The sequence below is a fragment of the Podarcis tiliguerta genome, assembly GCF_965153285.1.
Source record: "Podarcis tiliguerta genome assembly, chromosome: 13".
NCBI lineage: Eukaryota > Metazoa > Chordata > Lepidosauria > Squamata > Lacertidae > Podarcis > Podarcis tiliguerta.
In genome coordinates, this window is record NC_139546.1 from 5,826,985 (window position 1) to 5,851,194 (window position 24,210).

The following is a 24,210-nucleotide window of genomic DNA, read 5'->3' on the forward strand; positions in this document are numbered from 1 at the left end:
CTCTTTAAAACAGAAGCTATAGGGCCGAGCCAAAATGCAGGCCTTCTTTCCAGGAAGCCTTTTGCCCTCTGCCCAAATATTCCCAATTTAGCAATTGTGTGTGCGTGTGTGTGTGTGTGCTTAAAGAGGTGAAAATATTGACCTCCTTTTCAAAATGTAGGCAGTTCATAGCCCAAGCCTTCAGTTTTGCTCTAGACCCTGACATGTATCTGGTGACGTCAGGCACACATGAGGCCCTACAAGTCTTTTTGCATCTCCAGTGACAGGGGTGGGTACTTGGAGCAGGTCAGCAATAATTCACACGGCTTCAGTGAAGTTAACAGCCCAGGAGGCCAGGCCTAGAGAGCACAGCAACTCTTCCTGGAAGATCTTGCCCCAAGGAGGCAGCTGTGGGGACTTCAAGGTCCTTGCTTTCCCACAGCTCCCTAAGTCTCCTTCTCCCCATGGTTCCTTCCCAAGCAATCTGATGCTCCACATCATCCTTGCTCCACTGTCTCCATACCTCTTTAGGTTCTTGGGGACCTGAGGAGAGGAACCTGTAGCAGAAGGAGGGGGAAACCCCCTGGCTTCTTCAGCAGCTTACCTCATCTCTGCCTCTTGGCCTCCGCTTCTACCTCTGCCTCTGGAGTTTTGTCTGCCACAGACTCTCCCTGCTCATTCAACCCTGTTGCCTCTTTTGACACCTCCTCCTCCCAGTCTGCTCCCTCTTCTTCCTATGACCACTCATCGTCATCCCACCACCAATCCCCTGGCTCTGAGCCTTTTCAGTTGGGGGTTCCCTAGCTGTTACCTCCCTCCACTCCTCTGCACCCAGCCAGTCCATGGCCAGACGTGAATCTAAGTCCTCATCTGCAGCCATCTTTTGTGTACCAGGTTCCAGTTGGGAAGACCCAGTTCACCTCTGGAGAGGAATCATAGAATCATAGAGTTGGAAGAGACCACAAGGGCTATCGAGTCCAGACTTCGTGGAAGCAGACTTCGTGGAAGCTTGAAGGCTCCCTTGCATGTCTAGCTTGGCTGGGCACCATAGAACTGAACCAGTATCAAGTGAGGTTACAGCTTGGTGCAGAAATAGACTTTGCCCCAGATCTGGGAGGCTTTACACTTTTTCAAACGGAGAGCAGCATCTTTAGCATCCTGCAACTCATGCTTGTTAAAGAAGGAGTATGTCGGTCCCCTCCAAGAGAGAAGTGTGTCTCGTTTCATATTGGGAGCTGATTCCATTGTACACATTTTCTTCTTCTGATGGTGTGTTGAGCATAAAGGCTATTTATAACCAATTTCCTTCCATAGCTGGCTTTCTGCAGCACCTAAATAGATCCATCCTAGTATAAAATCCCCTTTTCTTTCATGCAAATAATTAATAAAGTATTTGCTTCGTACAGTGGCGTTTTGATTTCTTGTGGGGGTTTCACCTGTCTTTTGCGTTTTGATTTCCTAGATCACTGAATCCGTCTCTTGGTTTCAGGAGTGGTTTGGATTTACAGCTTTGCAGAATTACTTAACACAACAGGGAGAACGGCAGGGAAACAAGTAATTGCTGTGGAGCAATGAAATCAATAAGGATTTACGAGGGGAGAAAAGTTTTGACTTCTAATGATGAAGGGGCTTGAACGCTTTGGTAGAGCCGAGAGGTCTGGGCAAGATGGTCTTCTGGGACAGCATTGGAGCTCTGTTGTCACCCTCATCTTGGGCTTCTAGCCAGAGCAGGTACTAGCTGCATGAACACTTCACTGCAGAGGAAGCCAAAATGATTCCTTGCAGATGTTGCTGCAACTCTCAGCATCTCTGACCACTGGCCATGCAGGTGGAGGCTGATGAGAGATGAATGACATCTGGATGACACCACAAAGACTATATCCCAGGCTTTTTCAAACTCAGCCCTCCAGATTTTTTTTGGCCTACAACTCCCATGATCCCTAGCTAGTAGAACCAGTGGTCAGGGATGATGGGAATTGTAGTCTCAAAACATCTGGAGGGCTGAGTTTGAGGAAGCCTGCTATACCCACCCATTACTATGCTGTAATGTGTTCTTCCTTGCTGGCTGAGCCTCGGATTGCCTGCCATGACTGGGAGAGAGGGCAAAGGGTACCTGTTATCTCTGGAAACAGAATATGCCGAGGCTGATGGCTAGATGTGAGTGAGGATGAGTAATAGAATTGTTGCCAGCAGTATGCTGATGGCCATGGCTCTACTTCTCCTTTATATCTGCAGGGATGGCAGTGGATGTGCTGGACCGTTGTCTTGTCTCAGTAATGGACCGGATGAGAGCCAACAAACTTGAAACTCAATCCAGATAAGACAGAGGCACTGTTAGTGAGCTGGGTGGATGGGAGGTGGCCTGCACTTGATGGGGTTACACTGCTTCTGAAGGAGCGTGTACACAGCTTGGGGGTACTTCTGGGTCCATATCTGTCACTTGAGGCTCAGACGGCACAGAGTGCCTTCCATCAGCTTTGGCTGATGGCCCAGCTGTGCCCCTGTCTGGACAGAGATAGCCTGTTCTCTGTGTTCTGGTAATCGCTAGGTTAGATTACTGCAATGCATTATACATAGGTCTGCCTCTGAAGACAGTTTGGAATCTTCAGCTAATGTGGAATTCAGCGGCTGGGTTGCTCATCAGGGCAAGATGGCTTGAGCATATTACACCCTGGCCCTGACTGCACTGGCTGCTGATTAGTTTCTGGATCCAATTCAAAATGCTTGTTTTGACTTGTTAAGCCTTAAATGGCTCAGGACTGCAACACCCCAAGGACCACCTCTCACTATACAAACCCACCTCGACTCTGCAGTCATCATCTGTGCCCTTCTTTGTGAGCCCCGTCCATGAGAGGTCTAGAGGGTGGCAACATGAGAATGGGCCTTTTCAGTGGTGGCTCCCAATTTGTGGAATGCTCTCCCATGAGAGGCTGCTTTTCAACCTGCCTTTCAGCCTTTTCCCATGCTCCATCAGGAGTCAGGAGTCAGTTTTATGTTCTTTCATGATTTTTTAAAATAAAAAATATTCAATGATCACTTCATATTGTTTGTTGCAGAATGATTGTTCCAAGGTACCTGCTTCATGACCCCTTTTCTTTCATACTCAGCAAATCAGTACATTGCAAAACCTGATTTAGAGGTGGTTGTAGCAGAGTCGTCCTTTATTGCTAGCATTCTGTCTTGAGGTCTGGTCCGTTTTGGCTAAATGTGAGAGAATCAAGCCTTCATTGTTATGAATTTGGTGCTCTGTCTGTTTCGTTCTCTAATTTTCTGCAAACATACGCCATTTAGCTATGTTGCAAAACTGAACCTAGTGGTTTTTTTTTAATGTTTTAATTAATGTATGCAAAATAACTTTGTGCTATCAAACATTCCATCTAATTATATTCATTACTTGCTTCTCCAGGACAGGTTTTAATTAGTTATACAACAATGTAGATCAATACTCATCGTGCACCCATTGCAATTTGCAAAACGTATGCACTTTCCTGGATGACTTAATTATTGTAACTGTAGCAGAGAGATTTCCTCTAGCTATGTTGTCTTTTTGCCCAAGTCTTCCTTTGTTCTTAAAAAAAATAAGTAATACCGTCTTTATAAGAATATGCTCAAATATACCCATGTGCCTCTCAATTATCTCATTGTGCGCAAAGACCTTCTGGTGGTTCTTGCTCACTTCTGGGTTCCTGCAACAGTCGTATTGGCCACTTTGTGCCACAGATTTCTTAAGGGCCAAATCTAGAAATGAAAGTTTCTTTCCCATGATCCATTTAAAAGAAGAAGAAGAAGAGTTTGGAATTGATATCCTGCTTTATCACTACCCGAAAGAGTCTCAAAGCGGCTAACATTCTCCTTTCCTTCCCTCCCCCACAACAAACACTCTGTGAGGTGAGTGGGGCTGAGAGACTTCAGAGAAGTGTGACTGGCCCAAGGTCACCCAGCAGCTGCATGTGGAGGAGCGGAGACGTGAACCCGGTTCCCCAGATTACGAGTCTACCGCTCTTAACCACTACACCACACTGGCTCTCAAAATGGAAACACAGCCTTGGAGTCAGCACTGGAAGAGTGGCAGAGAGGGAGACCCTATAGCTCCCTCTACTGTGTGGAGGACTTTTTTTAAAGGAAACAACAAATAAGCAGCCTTGAAGGGTAGCAATTGGAAGCAAGAGAGCAGTGGGAAGGGCCCTTTCCAGACTTTAAGGGTGGTGAAAAATGCCCAACCCCGTAATGCAGAGTTTGGCCCTTGGACCTCTTAGCTTAGTGAAGTGATGCATTATCCATTGCCCTTTGGTTCTTGTTTAACCCCAACCCTGATCACCACCAGCCAGAACTGCCAGGGAGTCATAGTCTAGCAATCTCTTGAGGGCCAAACATAAGTAAAAGGGGAATTTTTTGCATATAAGCTATCACCACCTTCCCCACACCTCCTCCTCTCCTCTTATTTTAAAATTGTTTTGCTGTACATTTGCTCTCTAACCCTTCAGAGCAAGACTTTCTAGGCAGTATATGGGTATATGGCAGGCAAAGGCAAACTCAGCCCTCCAGATGTTTTGGGGCTACAACTCCCACCATCCCTAGCTAACAGAACCAGCGGGCAGGGATGATGGGAATTGTAGTCTCAAAACATCTGGAGGGCGGAGTTTGCCTATGACATATAGACTTCAAAATATTTTTTAAAAAGGAAATTCTATCCGTGAAGGCACTTTCCTGGTCCACTTCAGCCACAATGTCTTGCTCTAAGGAAGGATTCAATTTTTTTTGGGGGGGGGGATTGTTCTAAAGAGCCCCACACCAGTTAGGAGTCTCACCTGGTGGGCGGGCAGCAGCTTATGAGAAGAAAGTAGGGACGCAGGTGGCACTGTGGTCTAAACCACTGAGCCTCTTGGCCTTGTCGATCGGAAGGTCAGCGGTTCAGATCCATGTGACGGAGTCAGCTCCTGTTGCTCTGCCCCAGCTCCTGCCAACCTAGCAGTTTGAAAGCATACCAGTGCGAGTAGATAAACAGGTACCGCTCCAGTGGGAAGGTAAATGGTGTTTCCATGCGCTCTGGCACACATCACAGTGTCCTGTTGCACCAGAAGCAGTTTAGTCCTGTTGGCCGCATGACCCAGAAAGCTGTCTGTGGACAAACTGACATACAAAGGTCTGGTGAGTGTGTGTGTGCCCTCATGTGATGTTAGCGTGTTTTAGGTGCTTCCTGATAAAGATATTGGCTTCTTGCTGCCCTGGTGCCAGAAGGAAAAAATGAGCAGACCTGAACAATGGGCAGCATAGTTGGCTTGTTGCCATTTGCTGAATATTTTTTTGTTTTGTTTTAAAAAAGCAGAACCTCAAATGAACCTACTGAATTTCTTAGAGTAGTGCAGCAAAGTGACTTGCTTGCAGATTGCCTCTTAGTGGGAAGTCTCCCTGAGAAGAACGGTTTCTAATTCTGATTACACCACGGGCAATTTCACTTAGTTTACAGCAGAAGGGTCCAGATTGGGCATGCTTCATAACTCCACAATAACTGGATCTGATTTGGTTTTTTAGTGCGAAGAAGGGCCATAGCTTGTTGATAGAGCATATGCCTTGCATGTGGCAGTTCTCAGCTTCCAGCCTAGGCATCTCCAAGAATGAACAATATAGGCAGCTGCCTAATCCTGGAGAAGAACCGTTGTCAATCACAGTAGACATCACTGAGCTGAGATGGAACAATAGCCTGCCTTGGATTAATGCAGTTCTTATGTAACTTTAATAACAGAATTATCAATAAAGTAAAGATGGGGTTGGTGTAGTTTCAAACAATATCTGCAAAAACTAGTAGGAAATTATGAAAAACAAAAGGCCTCTAAGATGAATTGGAAATGAATTTATTGTCATCTAAGTAACGCCTTCACCCTCTTACAAAATTAGGCTTTGTGTTAGTTTAGCAGGGATGTGGTTTTGTTTTTTTTAACGCTCAACAGACTGTTAACTATAAGCCCAAAATGGAAGCTGCTATAATTTTCTTCAGCTTGCTTAAGTGTGTGCAGATTCGTTTTTTAATTATGCCCTCTCTGTTTGGACTACGGATTTTAGGTAATGCAAGAAAAATGTCATAAGCTTGGGAATAGTTTATTACTATTTAATGCAAAACTGTCTGTTAATTGGCTGGGGCAGAAGCTGCGGATTTCAGCTCAGGCGGACAAAACGGAGTGCAATTCTACCTAGAGCGGAAGGTGCAGTCTGATAATAATAATAATAATAATTTATTATTTATACCCCGCCCATCTGGCTGGGTTTCCCCAGCCACTCTGGGCGGCTTCCAAAAGAATATTAAAATACTGTGATACATCAAACATTAAAAGCTTCCCTAAACAGGGCTGCCTTCAGATGTCTTCTAAAAGTCTGGTAGTTGTTGTTCTCTTTGACATCTGGTGGGAGGGCGTTCCACAGGGAGGGCGCCACTACCGAGAAGGCCCTCTGCCTGGTTCCCTGTAACTTGGCTTCTCGCAGTGAGGGAACCGCCAGAAGGCCCTCGGTGCTGGACCTCAGTGTCCGGGTAGAGCGATGGGGGTGGAGACGCTCCTTCAGGTATACTGGACCGAGGCCGTTTAGGGCTTTAAAGGTCAGCACCAACACTTTGAATTGTGCTCGGAAACGTACTGGGAGCCAATGTAGGTCTTTCAAGACCGGTGTTATATGGTCTCGGCGGCTGCTCCCAGTCACCAGTCTGGCCGCTGCATTCTGGATTAGTTGTAGTTTCCGGGTCACCTTCAAAGGTAGCCCCACGTAGAGCGCATTGCAGTAGTCCAAGCGGGAGATAACCAGAGCATGCACCACTCTGGCAAGGCAGTCCGTGGGCAGATAGGGTCTCAGCCTACGTACCAGATGGAGCTGGTACACAGCTGCCCTGGACACGGATTTAACCTGTGCCTCCATGGACAGCTGTGAGTCCAAAATGACTCCCAGGCTGCGCACCTGGTCCTTCAGGGGCACAGTTACCCCATTCAGGACCAGGGAATCCTCCACACCTGCCCGCCTCCTGTCCCCCAGAAACAGTACTTCTGTCTTGTCAGGATTCAGCCTCAATCTGTTAGCCGCCATCCATCCTCCAACCGCCTCCAGACACTCACACAGGACCGTCACCGCCTTCACTGGTTCTGATTTGAAAGAGAGGTAGAGCTGGGTATCATCCGCATACTGATGAACACCCAGCCCAAACCTCCTGATGATCTCTCCCAGCGGCTGCATATAGATGTTAAAAAGCATGGGGGAGAGGACAGAACCCTGAGGCACTCCACAAGTGAGAGCCCAGGGGTCTGAACACTCATCCCCCACCACAACCTTCTGAACACGGCCCAGGAGGAAGGAGCGGAACCACTGTATGACAGTACCCCCAGCTCCCAGCCCCTCAAGACGGTCCAGAAGGATGTTATGGTCGATGGTATCAAACGCCGCTGAGAGATCCAGCAGAACTAGGAAACAGCTCTCACCTTTGTCCCTAGCCCGCCGGAGATCATCAACCAGTGCGACCAGATCCTCAGTCTGCTGAGGATTGCTGCTTCACCGCCTCCTGAAATCCTAAAATGCAAGATGGGTGCTCCCCACTTGCCACCCAAAGCACTCTCATAAATCTCAGCTCTCTCTTGGATTGTACAGTGCCATAGACTAAGCCTGAAATCAGTTCGTCAACAGATTCGTCTCGGGAGTAAGGTGGTTGGTGCCATCACTCTTGGGCGGACTGTTCCCTTTAGGCCTTCCCTATAGCAGTTCTGGAACGCCATTCCCAAAGTCATGGATTCACTGTTAGAAGCCAAAGGCTACCTGGGGATCAGATCATGTGAAGATAGCCAACTTTGTGCCCTGCAGATGTTGTTGAACTCCAACTGCTATCAGCCCTAATAGCTGTTGGCCAAAGATGGTGATGTTCTCCAGATCTCCTCTGCGACTCCCATTGCAGTGGCTGCCTCTATTTTACTCGCGCTTTGTCTCCCCTGGGACTGGTCGCCCGTTTTTCTTGTAAATGCCATATCTCCTTCTGCGTGGCAGACTTTTGTTTCTGCCACAAAACGGAACCGCTACCAGATTTTAGGGTCTGATCCAAAGATTTGTATATATGTGTGATTGTGGTTGGCTAGCTTCCTTTCCAGGGAAAATGTAAACTCTAGGGAAGGGGACTGAAGAACAAAGGCAGGGCTCTGTTTTCTACTAGACTTGAGAGCTTTTGCTATTTGCTCCCACTATGTTTCATTAAGCTTGACCTTTTCAGCCAGCTGGACAGTTTGGCTTTGCTGTCTTGGACGTGCTAGGTGACATCTTCTGACCCTGCTGAGAAGTACTGGGCTCTGCCTCTACCTCACCAGGCTCCATTCCAGATCCCAGACTGCCTTCTCCTGGGGTCTGAGTCTGGCAACCTTGGCAACAAAACATCAGCTTCCTGCAGCTTCGCTCCTTACTCTGTAGCTACCTGGTCTCGCTTTCACTCTACAAGCCTTGCTGTTTCCATTTCTCTGTCGCTCCTTTTCCACCTGCTTTCTAGAGTTGTCCTCCACTTGCCTCCCTGACCTGCTATTTTTTTGGTCTGATCCTGTTATTCTTCCCCTCTCCTTGAGAGGCTCTTATCCCACGGGGAAGGGAGCACAAGATCCCTACAGTGCATTTTTCGGGCTGTGTTAATCTTGGCAGCTGTAATAATGTTGCAGCCAATTTGCACAGTGCTGCAACCTCCAGCTGAATCATTGAGGACCTTAGATACTCTGCCACTGAGCTATGCCCCAACCCTTCCACTTGCAAATTGACTTTAGGGTATAAACTGTACCGTGCAAGCAGTACATATGCACATAGTCCAGCATGATGATTTGATACAGTAAGCCCACAACTTACACAGGGGTGATGTCCCAGGTTCGGTGCTTGAAACCAAAACTGTGTACAGTGGTACCTTGGTTCTCAAACAGCTTGGTACTTGAACAACTTGGAACCAGAACACTGCAAACCCCTTTGCGAACTTTTTTTGGAAGCTGAACATGCTCCGTTTTGAGTGTTATGCTTCCGTATTGAGTGCCACATTTGCGTTTTGAGTGTTGCGCTGAGGTCTGTCTGTTTTTGCTATTTGTTTTGCGTTTTTGTTTTTGCGGCTTTTTTTGTTTGTTTTTGTGACTGTGTGGAACCCAGTTCAGCTACTGATTGATTGATTGTGTGCCTGCAGTACTGTACATTGTTTATTGCTTTCATTTTATGGATTAATGGTTTTGTTAGATTGTAAAATTCATGTTAAATTGCTGTTTTAGGCGTTGTTTTTAAAAGTCTGGAATGGATTAATCCATTTTGCATTACTTTCTATGGGAAAGCGTGCCTTGGTTTTAGAACGCTTTGGTTTTGGAATGGACTTCTGGAATGGATTACGTTTGAGAACCAAAGTACCACTGTATAGTCAAAACACATTGGGTGCAATGGCGGGTGGGATTGCCAAAGTCTTTCTGCCCAGATGCCTGTCCCCTTTCCACCCCTTTTTTTATTATTTTTATGCCATGTGCGTAAAGCTGAAAGCACAAAAGTTAAATGCATGTAAGGTTTGAGCTTACTGTGCATGCAGTATATAATCCTCTCTCTCCTCTTGCCCTGCCTGGTCGTGCTCAGGAAAATATAGTCCACAATGCTAAGAGTAGGATGCTTTGCTTTTGGATAAAGGCATCTGCTATACTAGAGACTCCCTAGAGGTGCTTCAGAGCCCCACCTGTGCTTGGCTTTAATGGAGGTTGTGAGTGTGTGCTGTGAGCAGTTGTTCTTTTTAGCATTAGAGTAGAATAGAGTAAGTGGGACGTGGGTGGCGCTGTGGGTTAAACCACAGAGCCTAGGACTTACTGATCAGAAGGTCAGTGGTTCGAATCCCCGCGATGGGGTGAGCTCCCGTTGCTCGGTCCCTGCTCCTGCCAACCTAGCAGTTCAAAAGCACGTCAAAGTGCAAGTAGATAAATAGGTACCGCTCTGGCGGGAAGGTAAACAGCGTTTCCGTGCGCTGCTCTGGTTCGCGGGAAGCAGCTTAGTCATGCTGGCCACATGACCCAGAAGCTGTACACCGGCTCCCTAGTCCAATAAAGCGAGATGAGCGCCGCAACCCCAGAGTCGGTCACGACTGGACCTAATGATCAGAGGTCCCTTTACCTTTAGAATAGAATTTTTAAAAAGTAAATGGTCGCTTGTTTCCTGTGGCAACCATGATTATTTACCTCCCCCTGCAACACCCCTAATTCACATTCTTTTTAATTTTTTTTTGTTTTTCAGTGAATTTATTGGACTCTCGATCAGTAATGGGGGATCTTGGATGGATAGCCTACCCGAAGAATGGGGTAAGTTTCTCTTGTGCCATGTGATGTTCTAATGAGAGTTCTCCTTCATGCAAGGTTCTCCAGAGCAGTTTGTTCACCCCTACGCTCAAGGCTGCAACTCAGCTTCCACATAACTCTGCCCAGAATCTCCCAGATCTTGGGGCCAAGCTAGGTGTCATTAGTCACATGTTTAAACAAGTATGTCTGACATGGCTGCTTTTATTTTTGGAGCAAAAACATAAATGGGCACCCATTCTGGATAATATGCTCTGGAACAGGACCCCCTAGGACTGTTTTTGATCCACAATAAATGGGACACTGAACCTTGCTGCTTTTAACCCAGCATGCTTCTGTCATGTCTTCAAATTCACTATACCTTTTGTTGTTCTGACCTCTCCCTTCGGATGGGTGGGTGTGTAATCATTGTCAAGCCTGTAGAGGTTTTGCACTCCAAAATCTTGTCTGCTTATCTCCTTTTCTTATTGGAGGGTCCCATTGAAGACTGTTAAAGCAGTAGTATTCAATATGGTGACCTCCACTTGAGGATGGACTCCAACTTCCATCATCCCTGGCCATTGTCCACGAAGGCCAGAGCTGATGAGAGTTGCTGTCCAACCTCCCCATTAAAGGGTCATCTTGGACTCTTAGCATGCTACCAGCTTGGAAAAAGAAATGGTCAGTCTATAGGTGCAACAACTATGATTGACTAAAATAATGGAGGGTATTTTCTTTTCTTTTTTAAAAAGATTTTTTAAAAAAATCAAGCTGGCCAGACTCTTGACTACTTTCCAGAATTCCCTAGGGCCTTCTGGTGGTTCCCTCACTGTGAGAAGTGAGGTTACAGGGAACCAGGCAGAGGGCCTTCTCAGTAGTGGCACCTGCCCTGTGGAATGCCCTCCCAGCAGATGTCAAGGAAATAAGCAACTATTTGACGTTTAGAAGACATCTGAAGGCAGCGCTGTTTAGGTGTAGGTGGGTTCCCACGAGATAAGACACAGTGATAACAACAAGAACCTTTATTGAACTAACAGAGCTGGACAACAGGGGCAAAGCAACTGCTTATATACATTTCTGAAGGCCTGGGCCAACCCACTCCCAACGTGATTGGTTGTCTAAACTTCCAAGCTGTGAATCATGACTCAGAGTTTAAGGGCCAATGGCAGAAGCCAAAATCCTGAAATGTTCTGTGATTGGATATCATATATCCAATCAGAACACAGGAGCTCAGATTCCTTCATCCAGACTCAAGCTCAGGCAAACACAGACCACTGAATACATAACAGGAAGTTTTAAATGTTTGATGTTTTATCGTGTTTCTAATATTCAGAGTGGATGGGGAAACCCAGTCAGAAGGGTGGGGTATAAACAAATTATTATTATTATTATTATTATTATTATTATTATTATTATTATTGACTTGTGTTCAGTAAACCCACTTCTCTGAGATTTGTGCCCCAATATATTCACAGCCTTTTTTCAGATGTCGGAAATGCTGCTTTATATCTCTACAACTGGCGTGCCATTTGTTTTCTCTCGTTTTCCCTAATATCCCCTTTCTCTCAAGATCTGCTCTATGTAAATATTTAATTCTCAATTCCAGATATAGATTTGAAAAGTGGTTGCTGTAATTAAAATGAAACCGGAGGAGGAGAAGCTTCTGAAGGCTGAACTTCCTTCCCCATATGCTCTGCTGTCAGGACGTCCTTTGAGGGATGCTTAGTGTACTAAAGATTCATCTTCTTGTGGTGCTTTAGCAAGGTTTAGCCAGAAAACAACCCGTCCTTTCAATAGACTGCCTGATTAATGCCTATTACTAATATTGGAGTCTTCATCATTTTAATAGCTTCCCAGTGTTTTGTAGTGATTCAGGGTGATGGTTTGCTTTAAACTAGCAAAATCAAATTACTTTCTGGAAATATTTATGCTTGGTTTGAAGTATGTCATTTTTATAAAATAAAATAAAAATAAAGTAGCTCTGTTAATGGCAGCTGCAAAATATTTCTTGTATTCTAAATCTCAGTCTACAAAAAAACAGCAGATTGCATGGTGGAGGAAATTGCATGATGAGTCCCTCATGTAGAAGCCAAACCACATGTCAGGGGGAGAAGGCAGGGTTAGAGAACTTCATGGCAAACTAGTTCCAAATGTGAAGAGATGCTTTCAAAACGTGGAAGGCCACTCAAAATTTGACTTTTGCTCCTATAATATGTTCACAACTGATGCAGTTGAATTATATAGTCACTCACCTTAAGTGATATGATGACTACTACAACAGCAATTCTTTATTGCGTGTCGAGGTCCCCAGGGCCACCCCAATAACTCACACATCCAACAGAAATTTTGTTTAAGGTTTTTGGCATAGTTTTGGCCACAACTTTATTAAAATACAAAAATGTGAGTGCTTGCTTAGGCATTGGTTGCGACTATATGCCCCCCCCATGGGGGACAGACTGACATTCCGCACACCTGTGAAAGTCAGAAAAGGGGAATACACTTGGGGGTAGCGACCGAGCAGGGAAGCTGCCCTCAGCCCTCCCCAAATGCAACCAGGGGTTCTTGTATGGCCCAAGCCCCTTGACAGGGTGGTCAAAAGCAATAGTGAGCCCCTGTATTCCTTTAACGGAATCCCTTGCAGCAGCATTAGAGGGGCAGGCACAGCCAATTCATGCCCCTCAACCAACCAAACCATAAACCAATGCCTAATCGCAACCTTACAAGTCGTGACGATTTGCTACGCAGTAGGCAAAAACCAAATGGCCCCGGCCAATCAGCTAGATGGACAAAATTCCTACTGGGCCCCTGCTCCAAGAGCAGTCGACCCCATGACAGGTATATCAAAGTCAAAGCGAACAACCCTAAATATAGGAGGGTGGGACGGGCAATCTGATGCACGGGGCGAAAAGTGGAAGCTCTACGCATTGTGCAGGGAGTTTTAGTATTTCTGGCTGTCAATCAACAAATGGCAACATTAACTTCTTCCCAACAACAAGGGAAGCCCCAATCACATCAGTGGCCAAAGATCAATTAGCCCACCCAACAACTTTGGAGTGTCCTCTTGGCCCCCACCGCAACACGTGCTCTCCATGAAGGAGAACACGCTTTGTGGCCCAAAGACCCACCTGATGAAATTCAATGCATATAAAATACATTGAAAGCACACAGACTACTAGGACATATCATAAGACAATGCTAGTTTCTGACTTTTGTCTAATACATATCGATCTCTGATTCTGACCACCAGGGACAGAAACTTGGCAATGGCCAAAGTCACACTGGAAATCTCATCATCTAGTAAGCAACTTGGCATAGAACTGGGCCGATTTACCTGGTAGATTTGCCATTAGTGGATTAATCAGATGTTGTCGGGTCCCAGCATTTGATGACTAAACCAGAGCTCAACCATTAGTAGTAAATTAGTGAGGATTTCCTTCATCCATTTACATGGATGCTCAATATGGCATGCACGCCCCTTTTCTCATTTATTATTGCAAGAACTCAGTGAAGTAGGCTGCTTTGGATTTTTGTAGGTGTGTTTTGTTAGTGGGTCTCAACAAGATGGATCCCTTTTTAAATCATGGTATATCAGAGAAGGCTGGCTAACCTTAACTTCTGAAATAACTTTTAGTACTTCTGCTGTGTAAAATTGCACCCAGCAAGTTTAGTTCTGTTCTTATTCTGTTGCCACTATTTCCCTTAAAGGTAAAGGTAAAGGGACCCCAGACCATTAGGTCCAGTCGTGACCGACTCTGGGGTTGCAGCGCTCATCTCATTTTATTGGTCGAGGGAGCCGGCGTACAGCTTCCGGGTCATGTGGCCAGCATGACTAACCCGCTTCTGGCGAACCAGAGCAGCGCACGGAAACGCCGTATACCTTTCCGCCGGAGCAGTACCTATTTATCTACATGCACTTTGACGTGCTTTCGAACTGCTAGGTTGGCAAGAGCAGGGACCGAGGAACGGGAGCTCACCCTGTCGCAGGGATTCGAACCGCCAACCTTCTGATCAGCAAGTCCTAGGCTCTGTGGTTTAACCCACAGCGCCACCCGCATCCCAAGTACTATTTCCCTTACCTACAGTTAATTCCAGCGCTGACTGTCTCATTTTGGTTTGTAGATTGGAACATTGAATCAGCAATATAAACACAATGTTTCAGAACAGATGCAAACATAGTTCAAAAGCACCTGCATCTTTGACCTGTAGCTTGCTTCTGGCTACATTCAGACAGGGGGCTTATTGCATAAGTTTTCCTGGTTATAATACTAGTGCTTCTGCCTCTTGTTGTGTTGTGTCACGGAACGGTGGGTTTTTGATTGACACACCACCACGTTGCACTAAAATTTTAAATCTCAGATGGTGGGAAGGAATTGTGTACTGGGACACCAATCCAAATTTTGTAATGCAAGCAGTGGTGGCGCTAATTTGAAAACCGCAGGAAAATTACAACACAAATCTCCGAATTAACGGGGTTGCAAATTGCTTTTCCCCCCTGGAAACAATTAACCCAGAAATGTGCACTAAACTTCTATTAGATTTCCAGAAGCGGCTTTTATGTTGTGTGAAAGATCACATAAAACTTGAAAATGAACAGGTAAGGAAATGTTGAAAAGATGGCACAAAGTGCTGCCTGAATACAGCCTCTGTACGCAAAGTAGTATAGTGGTAACTTGGTTCTCAAACGCTTTGGTTCCCAAACACCAAAAACCCGGAAGTAAGTGTTGCGGTTTTCAAACGTTTTTCAGAAGCCGAACATCCGATGCGGCTGTCGGCTATTGTTTCCGGGGCGCCTGCACCAATCAGAAGCCGTGCCTTGGTTTTCAAACATTTTGGAAGTCAAATGGACTTCCGGAATGGATTAAGTTAGAGAACCAAGGTAACACTGTATTTGTTGCTTTTGGTTTTGCTATTTATTTTGTGTATTTGTTTTTGAGGCTTTTTCGGTTAATTTGTTTTTGTGACTGTGTGGAACTCAGTTCAGCTGATTGATTGATTGATTGATTGTGTGACTGCGGATATGGATAAAAGTCTCCCCTCCAAACAATGACTATCATCAGAGAAAGAAAAAATAATAATTTTAATTTTCATCATTTACAATACTATCTTAGTTATTTTATAGTACAGTACATTGATTATTGCTTTCATTTTATGGATCAATGATCTGAATTTTCAAGAGTAAAATTCATGTTAAATTGCTGTTTTCGGGGTTGTTTTTAAAAGTCTGGAAAGGATTAATCCATTTTGCATTACTTTCCATGGAAAAGCACGCCTTGGTTTTGGAACGCTTTGGTTTTGGAACGGACTTCCGGAACGGATTAAGTTTGAGAACCAAGGCACCACTGTATTAGCTAACAGGTTACAGGCAAAGCAAATATTGCATCTTTCTTCCTAAACTGGAAGCTAAGCCGCTGGCTCCTCATTGCTCCCTTGAAAACAGACAGCTTTTTAAATTTTTGTGATATGTAGGGGATTTTTGGAATGCCATGCCTAGCATTCAAGCTTAACTGTATTAGAAATGTACCAGTGACCATAGAGTTGAATAAGATTGGCATAGTAGGGGACTTCCGGAGGCGGCGCGACCGGTAATGGCTGCCTTCTCCGAGTAAGGAGAAGGGAGCTCCGCTGTAAACGGGTCGTCCGCTACGGCGAAGCGGAGACCCATTCAGGAAAACCACAGGTGGCAGAAGCCTGTGGTCTCGGGACCCGGCGGGCGCCAGAAGCAGCCCCCAAAACGTTGAAGGGACCCCGTAAGGGGCTCCGGATCGCGGAGGGGGTAGCGGCGCTGTGGGTCGTTGCGCAAACAGCGAAGTGAAGCCGCGTTGCTGTTGCCGGTCAGCGCTGTCCTTTCTTCCTGCAACTTTTCTGAATTTTGGAAACTACAACCCGTGAGTAAATTTGGACATTGAAAACTTTCTGAAACTTTTGTCAACTTTCTGAAACTTTTTGAGAACTTTCTGAAACTTTTAAAACTTTTTTAAAAAAGTTGAAATTTGGCTGAAAACGGAGTGAGGATAAGCAGGAAGCCCATCTCCCGCTATACTGAACTTTAAGCAAAGAGCAGGAGGAGTGGAGACAAAAAGTTATGCGTTAACTAAATGCTGGCACCCTGTTAAAGCAGTTTTCTGAGTGAAAGACTTTGAGCTATTGACTTTTGCTGGTCATATTGGGAGTGCATTGATACTCTTCTTCTGTGGAACCAGTGGATTACAAAATAAATAAGAATCTCTGGTGCTGGAGCTGCCTGGAAGAGCACCAGTTTGCAACTTTGGATACATTGAATTCAGGTTTTGAAACATTCTGAGTTGGAACTGGATACTTTGAAACTGTTGCAGTCAAGGCACTGTAAGAAACACTGTTTTGCTTTAAGTTTTACTCTGCTAAAAATAATACATTGTGGAGGCGATGGACATGGATTTAAATTTACAAGTTTAACTTGGATTTGATCTTTTCCCTGAAGACGTACTAAGCTCCCTCTAGAGGATTTTGGATTTACAGCAGTGACTTTGTCCTACTTTCCCTTTCCCGGCCTCTGCTTGACTATTGTATCTGGGACTCTGCTTTCTCATGGGAACAACTTGGATTGACCTTGGATTACAGATAACTTTGGAATGAGTGGCGCAAGGAGAAGAGGAAGGACTAAACAAACAACTCTAACTTTATCTGCAGCCTCACAGCGCAGATCTTCTGTGCCGGCCTTGCCTTCCACTTTGCCTCCAGACATAGAGGCGGCCTCCCTAATACAGGCAGGGGAGGGAGAGACAGAGGAGCTGCACCTGGGAGATATGGCTTCAGGGACAAGTAGCTCTGTCTTGGAGAAAATTTTGGAGAAACTGGAGGCTCTGGACAAGAAGGCTGATTTGCATACAGCTAAAATTGAACAGAACACAGAAAGCTTGAATAAGCTGACTGGACAAGTTGCACGGAATGCCCAGTCTATTGGAGAATTAAAGGAGGCTGTAGGTGAAAATCGTAAACTGGCTGAAGATACTAGTCAAAGACTGGAAGAACTTGAGAAAGAAGTAAGACCACTCAGCAAACAAGTTGGAGAACATCAGATTTACTTTTCGATGACAGAACTGCGAAACAGGGAGACCAACTTGAGGATACGGTCAATACCAGAGGTGGAAGAAGATAATTTTATTGAATTTCTAACTAAGGAATTTGCCAAGTTTTGGAAGTTAGAGGAAAAAGACTTCAAAATCGTATCTGCTTTCAGGCTTGGCAGAGTCAGAAGGACAGAGAAGCCCAGAGATTGTTTGATAACACTGAGATCAAAGGAGGAAAGGGACAAGATTTTGGGCCTGCACTACGAAAAGTCACTAGACATTTTGGGCAAGAGAATTGAAATCTACAAGGACATTCCTAAGCAGTTGCTGGACCTTAGATCTAACTACACGGAATTGGCAAGACTGTTGAGAAGCAACGCAATTATCTTCAGGTGGGAGTTCCCACAAGGATTATCCTTTACCTACAGAGGGAGAAAGATCAAAATCAAAACAGTGGAAGATAGAGACAAGTTTTTGGGAGCACACGGAGAAGACCTCCACAAAGGACTTGGATTGCCAGCGCCAGAACTTCCAGGGGAGCCCGCCCCCTCGGATCCTCAAGGACCGGAGAACAAGGTACCACCCCAGAAAGAATAACCAGACCTATCCAGGATGTCTCTGCAGCTTTTGAGCTGGAACATAAATGGCTGTAACAGTCCCGAAAAAAGGTCTAAAATTTTTCATATTTTAAAAAAGGAACAATTGGACATTATATGCTTACAAGAAACACATGTGATTAGGCTCCATAGAAAGGTGTTAATAAATAAAAGGCTTGGTCAAGAATTTATATCATCGGATACAGTTAAAAAGAGAGGTGTGGTGATCTATGCAAAAGAGAGCCTTTCACCAAAATTTCTCTTTAAAGATGAAAGTGGAAGAATCCTCGCAATAGAAGTACAGTATCAAGGAGAAAAAATTTTGATATTAGGAATTTATGCTCCAAATGAAGGAAAATCGGATTTTTATAAGAAGTTGCACGAGATCATGCTGGATTATCTGGATTACAACAACGTCATCATGATGGGGGACATGAACGGGGTAGTATCAACAAATATGGATAAGTCACAGAACCAGAACATTACTAAAGAGGGAAGACTACCTAAGACCTTTTTTGAAATGACTGACAATATGGACTGGGTTGACATCTGGAGAGTTAGAAACCCCTTGGGAAGAGAAGGAACATTCTTTTCTGAAGCTCAATTGACTTGGACACGAATCGACCAAATATGGATAACTAGAAGTCTGGCACCTAAGGTGAGGAAGGTGAAAATCTGCCCTAAAACATGCTCCGACCATAACGCCTTGAGAATGGATATGACATTGATCCCAACCGGCTCCTTTAGATGGAAGATGAATGATGGCCTGTTTAGAGACCAAAGAATTGTAAAGAAGGCCCAAAAAACTTTAAAGGACTATTTTGAGATTAACTTGAACACTACGGTGGAAAAAAGAACTATCTGGGATGCAAGTAAAGCTGTGATGAGAGGGTTCTTGATTCAACAGAATTCTTTAAAGAAAAGACTGCAAAATGAAAAGAAAGATAAAATTCTGGAAAGTATCAAAGAGTTGGAGAAGAAGTTAAGATCTAACCCGAAGTCCCAACCGATTCTGAGAGAAATTAAACTTTATCAGGCACAATATTCCAAACTGATAAATCAGGAAATAGAATGGAAGATTAAAACAATGAAACAAAAAACTTTTGAATCGGCAAATAAATGTGGGAAACTGCTAGCTTGGCAGCTGAAAAGGAGACAAAGATTAAATACAGTAACAAACTTAGAGGTTGAAGGAAGGAACATTCAGAACCCGGGAGAGATTAGAAAGTGCTTCCAGAGGTATTTTAAAAAGCTATACACTCAAGGGCCACAAGATGAAATAGAGATTACACAATTTTTGGAGAGAAATGGATTAGCAAAGCTGTCAGAAGAAAATAGAACAATTTTGAATGGCAAAATAACACGACAAGAGATTGAACAGGCCATCCAGAGTCTGAAACAGGGCAAATCACCAGGGCCAGATGGACTGACCTCTAACTACTATAAGACATTGAAGGATTATTTGATACAACCTTTGTTGGAGGTCAGTAATGAAATAATGGAGGGGAAGAAGGCGCCTGAATCGTGGAAAGAAGCATTTATCACATTGATTCCAAAGTCAGAAACTGAAAAGACACAACTCAAGAACTACCGTCCCATCTCCCTTTTAAATGTGGATTACAAAATATTTGCAGATGTTTTGGCACGAAGATTTAAGAAAGTTTTAAGTGAGATAATCCATAAAGACCAGGCAGGCTTTCTCCCGGGCAGACATATGTTTACTAACACAAGGAACATCATAGACATATTGGAACTTTTACAAACAAACATAAACACTAAAGCAGTTTTAATTTTTATAGACGCGGAGAAAGCCTTCGACAACATATCTTGGAAATTTATGAAGGGGAATTTAAAAGAAATGGGAGTGGGACGGGGGTTTGAGAACGGGATTGAGGCAATATATTCAGAACAAAAGGCTAAACTGATAGTTAACAATGTGGTTACAGAAGAGTTTAAAATTGAAAAAGGTACACGACAAGGCTGCCCGATTTCCCCATTACTGTTTATTTCGGTTCTGGAAGTGCTCCTGAATATGATTAGGGGGGACAGGTTGGTGGAAGGGATTCAGGTCGGAGCGAAACAATATAAACTTAAAGCTTTTGCAGATGACCTAGTTCTGACATTACAGGAGCCGGAGTCTAGTTTGAAAAGAGTACTACAACTGATTCAAAACTTTGGTCGAGTGGCAGGATTTAAGTTAAACAAGCAAAAAACTAAAGTTTTGGGGAAAAACTTGACAGATACTGAGTTGGAACAGCTTCAGAAAGAGACAGAACTAAATGTGGTTAAAAAAGTTAAATACCTAGGGGTAAACATAACAGCAAAAAATCTGAGTTTATTTAAAGATAATTATGAAAAATGTTGGTCAGAGATTAAGAGAGACTTGGATAGTTGGTCAAGACTAAAACTTTCTTTGTTGGGCCGAATAGCTGCCATCAAGATGAATGTATTGCCAAAAATGTTATTTTTGTTTCAGACACTGCAGATTGTAGACAAGACAGAGTGCTTCCGGAAGTGGCAGAAAGATATTTCTAAATTTGTCTGGCAGGGCAAAAAGCCCAGAATCAAATTTAAAATATTAACAGATGCGAAAGAAAGAGGGGGCTTTGCCCTGCCAGATTTAAAGTTGTATTATGAAGCTGCAGCTTTCTGCTGGTTAAAAGATTGGTTACTTCTTGAAGATACGGATGTCTTGGATTTGGAAGGTTTTAATAACGCGTTTGGATGGCATGCATATTTATGGTATGATAAAGCTAAGATAAATAAGGCCTTCAAGAACCATATTGTCAGAAAATCAGTTTTTAATGTCTGGACAAAATATAAAGACTTACTGGAGAATAAAACTCCGAGGTGGCTGTCACCCCTGGAGGCTAAGGCTCGGAAAAGAGCCAATATGGAGGCCAACTGGCCAAAATATTGGGAGATAATAGAAAAGGATGGTGACAACTGGAAATTGCAGAGTTTAGAAAAGATGAGAGACAAAGTGCGAGACTGGTTACAATATGCTCAGATTAAAGAAGTGTTTAAAAATGACAAAAAGCTAGGATTCCAAGTGGAAAAGTCAAAGTTAGAAACTGAACTGTTAGAACCTAAGACTAAGGTACTTTCAAGAATGTATAACTTGCTGCTGAAATGGAACACACATGACGAAATGGTAAAATCAACAATGATAAAATGGGCGCAGGACATTGGGTATAATATTATGTTTGAAGATTGGGAAAGGTTGTGGACCTCTGGGCTGAACTTCACTGCATGTAATGCGTTGAAGGAAAATGTGATGAAAATGATGTATAGATGGTACATGACCCCTGTTAAACTGGCTAAAATATACCATTCGTCTGATAGCAAATGTTGGAAATGTAAGGAAAATGAAGGAACATTTTTTCACCTCTGGTGGACCTGCCCTAGAGTGAAGGCCTTTTGGGAGAAGATATATAATGAATTAAAAAAGGTGTTTAAATACACCTTTACTAAGAAACCAGAGGCCTTTCTCCTGGGTATTGTAGGCCAGAGTGTGTTAAAAAAGGACAGAACATTCTTTATGTACGCAACAACAGCAGCAAGAATATTAATTGCCAAGAATTGGAAAACTCAGGAGCTACCCACTGTGGAAGAATGGCAGATGCAACTGATGGACTATATGCAATTAGCCGAGATGACCGGCAGAATTCGAGACCAGGGAGAAGAAAGGATGGAAGAAGACTGGAGGGAATTTAAGATTTATTTACAAAAATATTGTAATTTGGCTGAGTGTTGAATTGGATGCCAGTGCAGATAATTGTCTACCATTAAATTAGATTTAAGGCTGAATTATATGTCAAACCAAATTAAGATTATTAATTAAGATGAGTTAAATGATAATTTGTTTGAAATAAATTTAATAATGATGTAAGTGTATGCGGGAGGTGTGGGGGAGTCCCATGTAATAATTGAGAGATGTTAAATGGACAATGATAAGTTGTGCTTATCTAATATATGCTTTATTTGAAAACTTCAATAAATATATATTAAAAAAAAAAAAAAAAAAAAAAAAGATTGGCATAGTAGACTTGTTTATGCAGTCGGGGAACTGGTTTTGTGGTATGGTTATATGCGCAATGAATTAATGAGAGGCTAAAATGAGAAGAGTTTGTGGGTCATTTGGGGTTTTTCACTCTGTGCTGTGAAAAAAAAGAAAAAGTAGCAGTGACTTATGAGTTTGGGAATTGAGAGATGTGATTTATGTGAACAGTTTTAGGATTTGCCCAGGGTCCTTGTGGATCCTCATTAGAGGTGGGCACTGAACCCTCACATAATACTAAGTCATTACCTTTTTCTTAATAACTTAGTATTAAGCCCCGGGTTATGTAAGGGTTCAGTGCCCTTTGAGATATTCAACAGTCTCCTTTGAGATAGTCAACAGTTCAGTCATACCTAGGATCTCGAATGGCTTGCGATTCGAACGGTATGGCTCCTGAACGCCGCAAACCCGGAAGTGGGTGTTCTGGTTTGCGAACGTTTTTTGGAAGCCGAACATCCGACGGGGCTTCCGCGGCTTCCGATTGGCTGCAGGAACCTGTACGACAACCAAGGTACGACTCTATGGTTATCAGGGTGGTAGATTAAAAAAAAAAGCCAGATGTCAACTGCTATTGTTGATTTGTGCAACTGTGGCTTGGAAAATGTCCCCAAGAGACTTGGCCACCTCTGCTTCGATAGGCATGCAGAAATTTTGGTGTGGTTGTTATTTGACATTTTCTGCTTTTTAGGACTGGGGCTGAGAAAGTGTGGGAGGTGGGGCTTAATACCCTCAAGCTGTAATCCTGATGAAAATTGCCCTCTCAGCCGCTATCTAAAGCAGTTTGTTCTTGCATGCTTAATTTTTCTATGTTTTTCAAATAAACCACTCTGTGTGTGTATGCAAAAAAGCTTATGGTCACCTGCACTTTGGCCTTGGCTTTGCTCTGTCTGCTTCATTTAGCATACAGTATAAACCACAGAGCCTAGGGCTTGCTGGCAGTTCAAATCCCCATGATGGGATGAGCTCCCGTTGCTCGGTCCCTGCTCCTGCCAACCTAGCATTTCGAAAGCACATCAAAGTGCAAGTAGATAAATAGGAACCGCTCTGGCAGGAAGGTAAATGGCGTTTCCATGCACTGCTCTGGTTTTGCCAGAAGTGGTTTAGTCATGCTGGCCACATGACCCGGAAGCTGTCTGCGGACAAACGCCGGCTCCCTCGGCCAGTAAAGCGAGATGAGCGCTGCACCCCCGGAATCGTCCACGACTGGACTTAATGGTCCGGGGTCCCTTTTATAGTGATGTCCACATCTTGTTCTGAAATCGCTCTGTCCTCCTCTCCCCTGCCCACCCCCAGCCTTTCTGAGAGCTTAATTTTCTTTGTCCTTTTGTCCTGCTTTTTAGCCCCCCCCCCCACTTTCATACAAGAACACAACAACACCTGCCTGCCTTGTGTGTAACTCATCCCTGCTTTCCTCCAGTGATTTCACTGAACTTCCTGTAGCCAGGAACACTTCTCAGTATTCCTCTGAGTATTTCCAGTGTGTTGTGGCTCACTGTTCAATTACGTGCTGCTGCTGTTTGTTTTTCTGTCTGAGCTTCTTTTTTAAAAAAATAAGAAGAAGAAGAAGACAGATGACACCAAAAAAGCCAGAATCATACATGGATCTTTTTCATTGCAGAATATTTTTCTTAAAAGGTTGATTCTTCTATTTCCATCCCCCCCCCCCCGCTACAACCCACCACCAAAGAAACAAGCCAAGTAATTGCTCCTGACGAGGGAGGGGGCATAATTGTGGGCCCGCAGGGAATGCCAGCTAAATATACAAAGCAGATATCTGAGGCCTGTGTGTGATTTGGCGTTTTTGCTTTGTTCCCCCTTGCTACTGTTCTTTCTCTTTTGAAATGCACATTCTCTAAAACTCCGGACTAAATGGGTATGAGTGAGGTGCTGTAGGAACAGTTTCCGTAGCACACTGCTATTATTTATGTGTTTTGTGTACCCTCCTTCAGTCGTACGCACCAGAGCAGTTTACATCAATAAAAATATTTTTTTAAAATACAATAGAATAAAATGCAAGCATAATAAACAGTTCATAGCTCCAACACGTGGAGGGGGGCGGAGCATTAAAGAATTCACCTGTTCCTTAAAAATCCAGTTGTAAAACTGACATCTACCATTGTAGTCTGACAAGTGTGCCTATTGTGGTGATGGAAGCCCATTAGGAAAAATTCAGCCAAAAACTGAGGGGCTCCTGCTGCCTCCCTTCCAGTGGCGTAGCGTGGGGGGTGCAGGGGGGGGGCCGGCCG

General features: G+C 44.0%; 1 protein-coding gene and 1 long non-coding RNA gene across 11 annotated transcripts in view; one reads left to right on the top strand and one right to left on the bottom strand.

Annotated features, from left to right (window-relative positions):
• Nucleotides 1-24,210, bottom strand: part of LOC310661666 — a 651,353-nt gene that overhangs the window by 266,525 nt on the left and 360,618 nt on the right. The gene's annotated exons all lie outside the window — the stretch shown is intronic.
• Nucleotides 1-24,210, top strand: part of EPHA5 (EPH receptor A5) — a 245,705-nt gene that overhangs the window by 13,011 nt on the left and 208,484 nt on the right. For all 10 annotated transcript variants that reach the window (XM_083407520.1, XM_083407522.1, XM_083407527.1 and 7 more), the window contains exon 2: nucleotides 10,225-10,289. In XM_083407520.1, coding sequence (XP_083263646.1) covers nucleotides 10,225-10,289 — 65 coding nt within the window. The remainder of the gene's footprint in view (nucleotides 1-10,224; nucleotides 10,290-24,210) is intronic.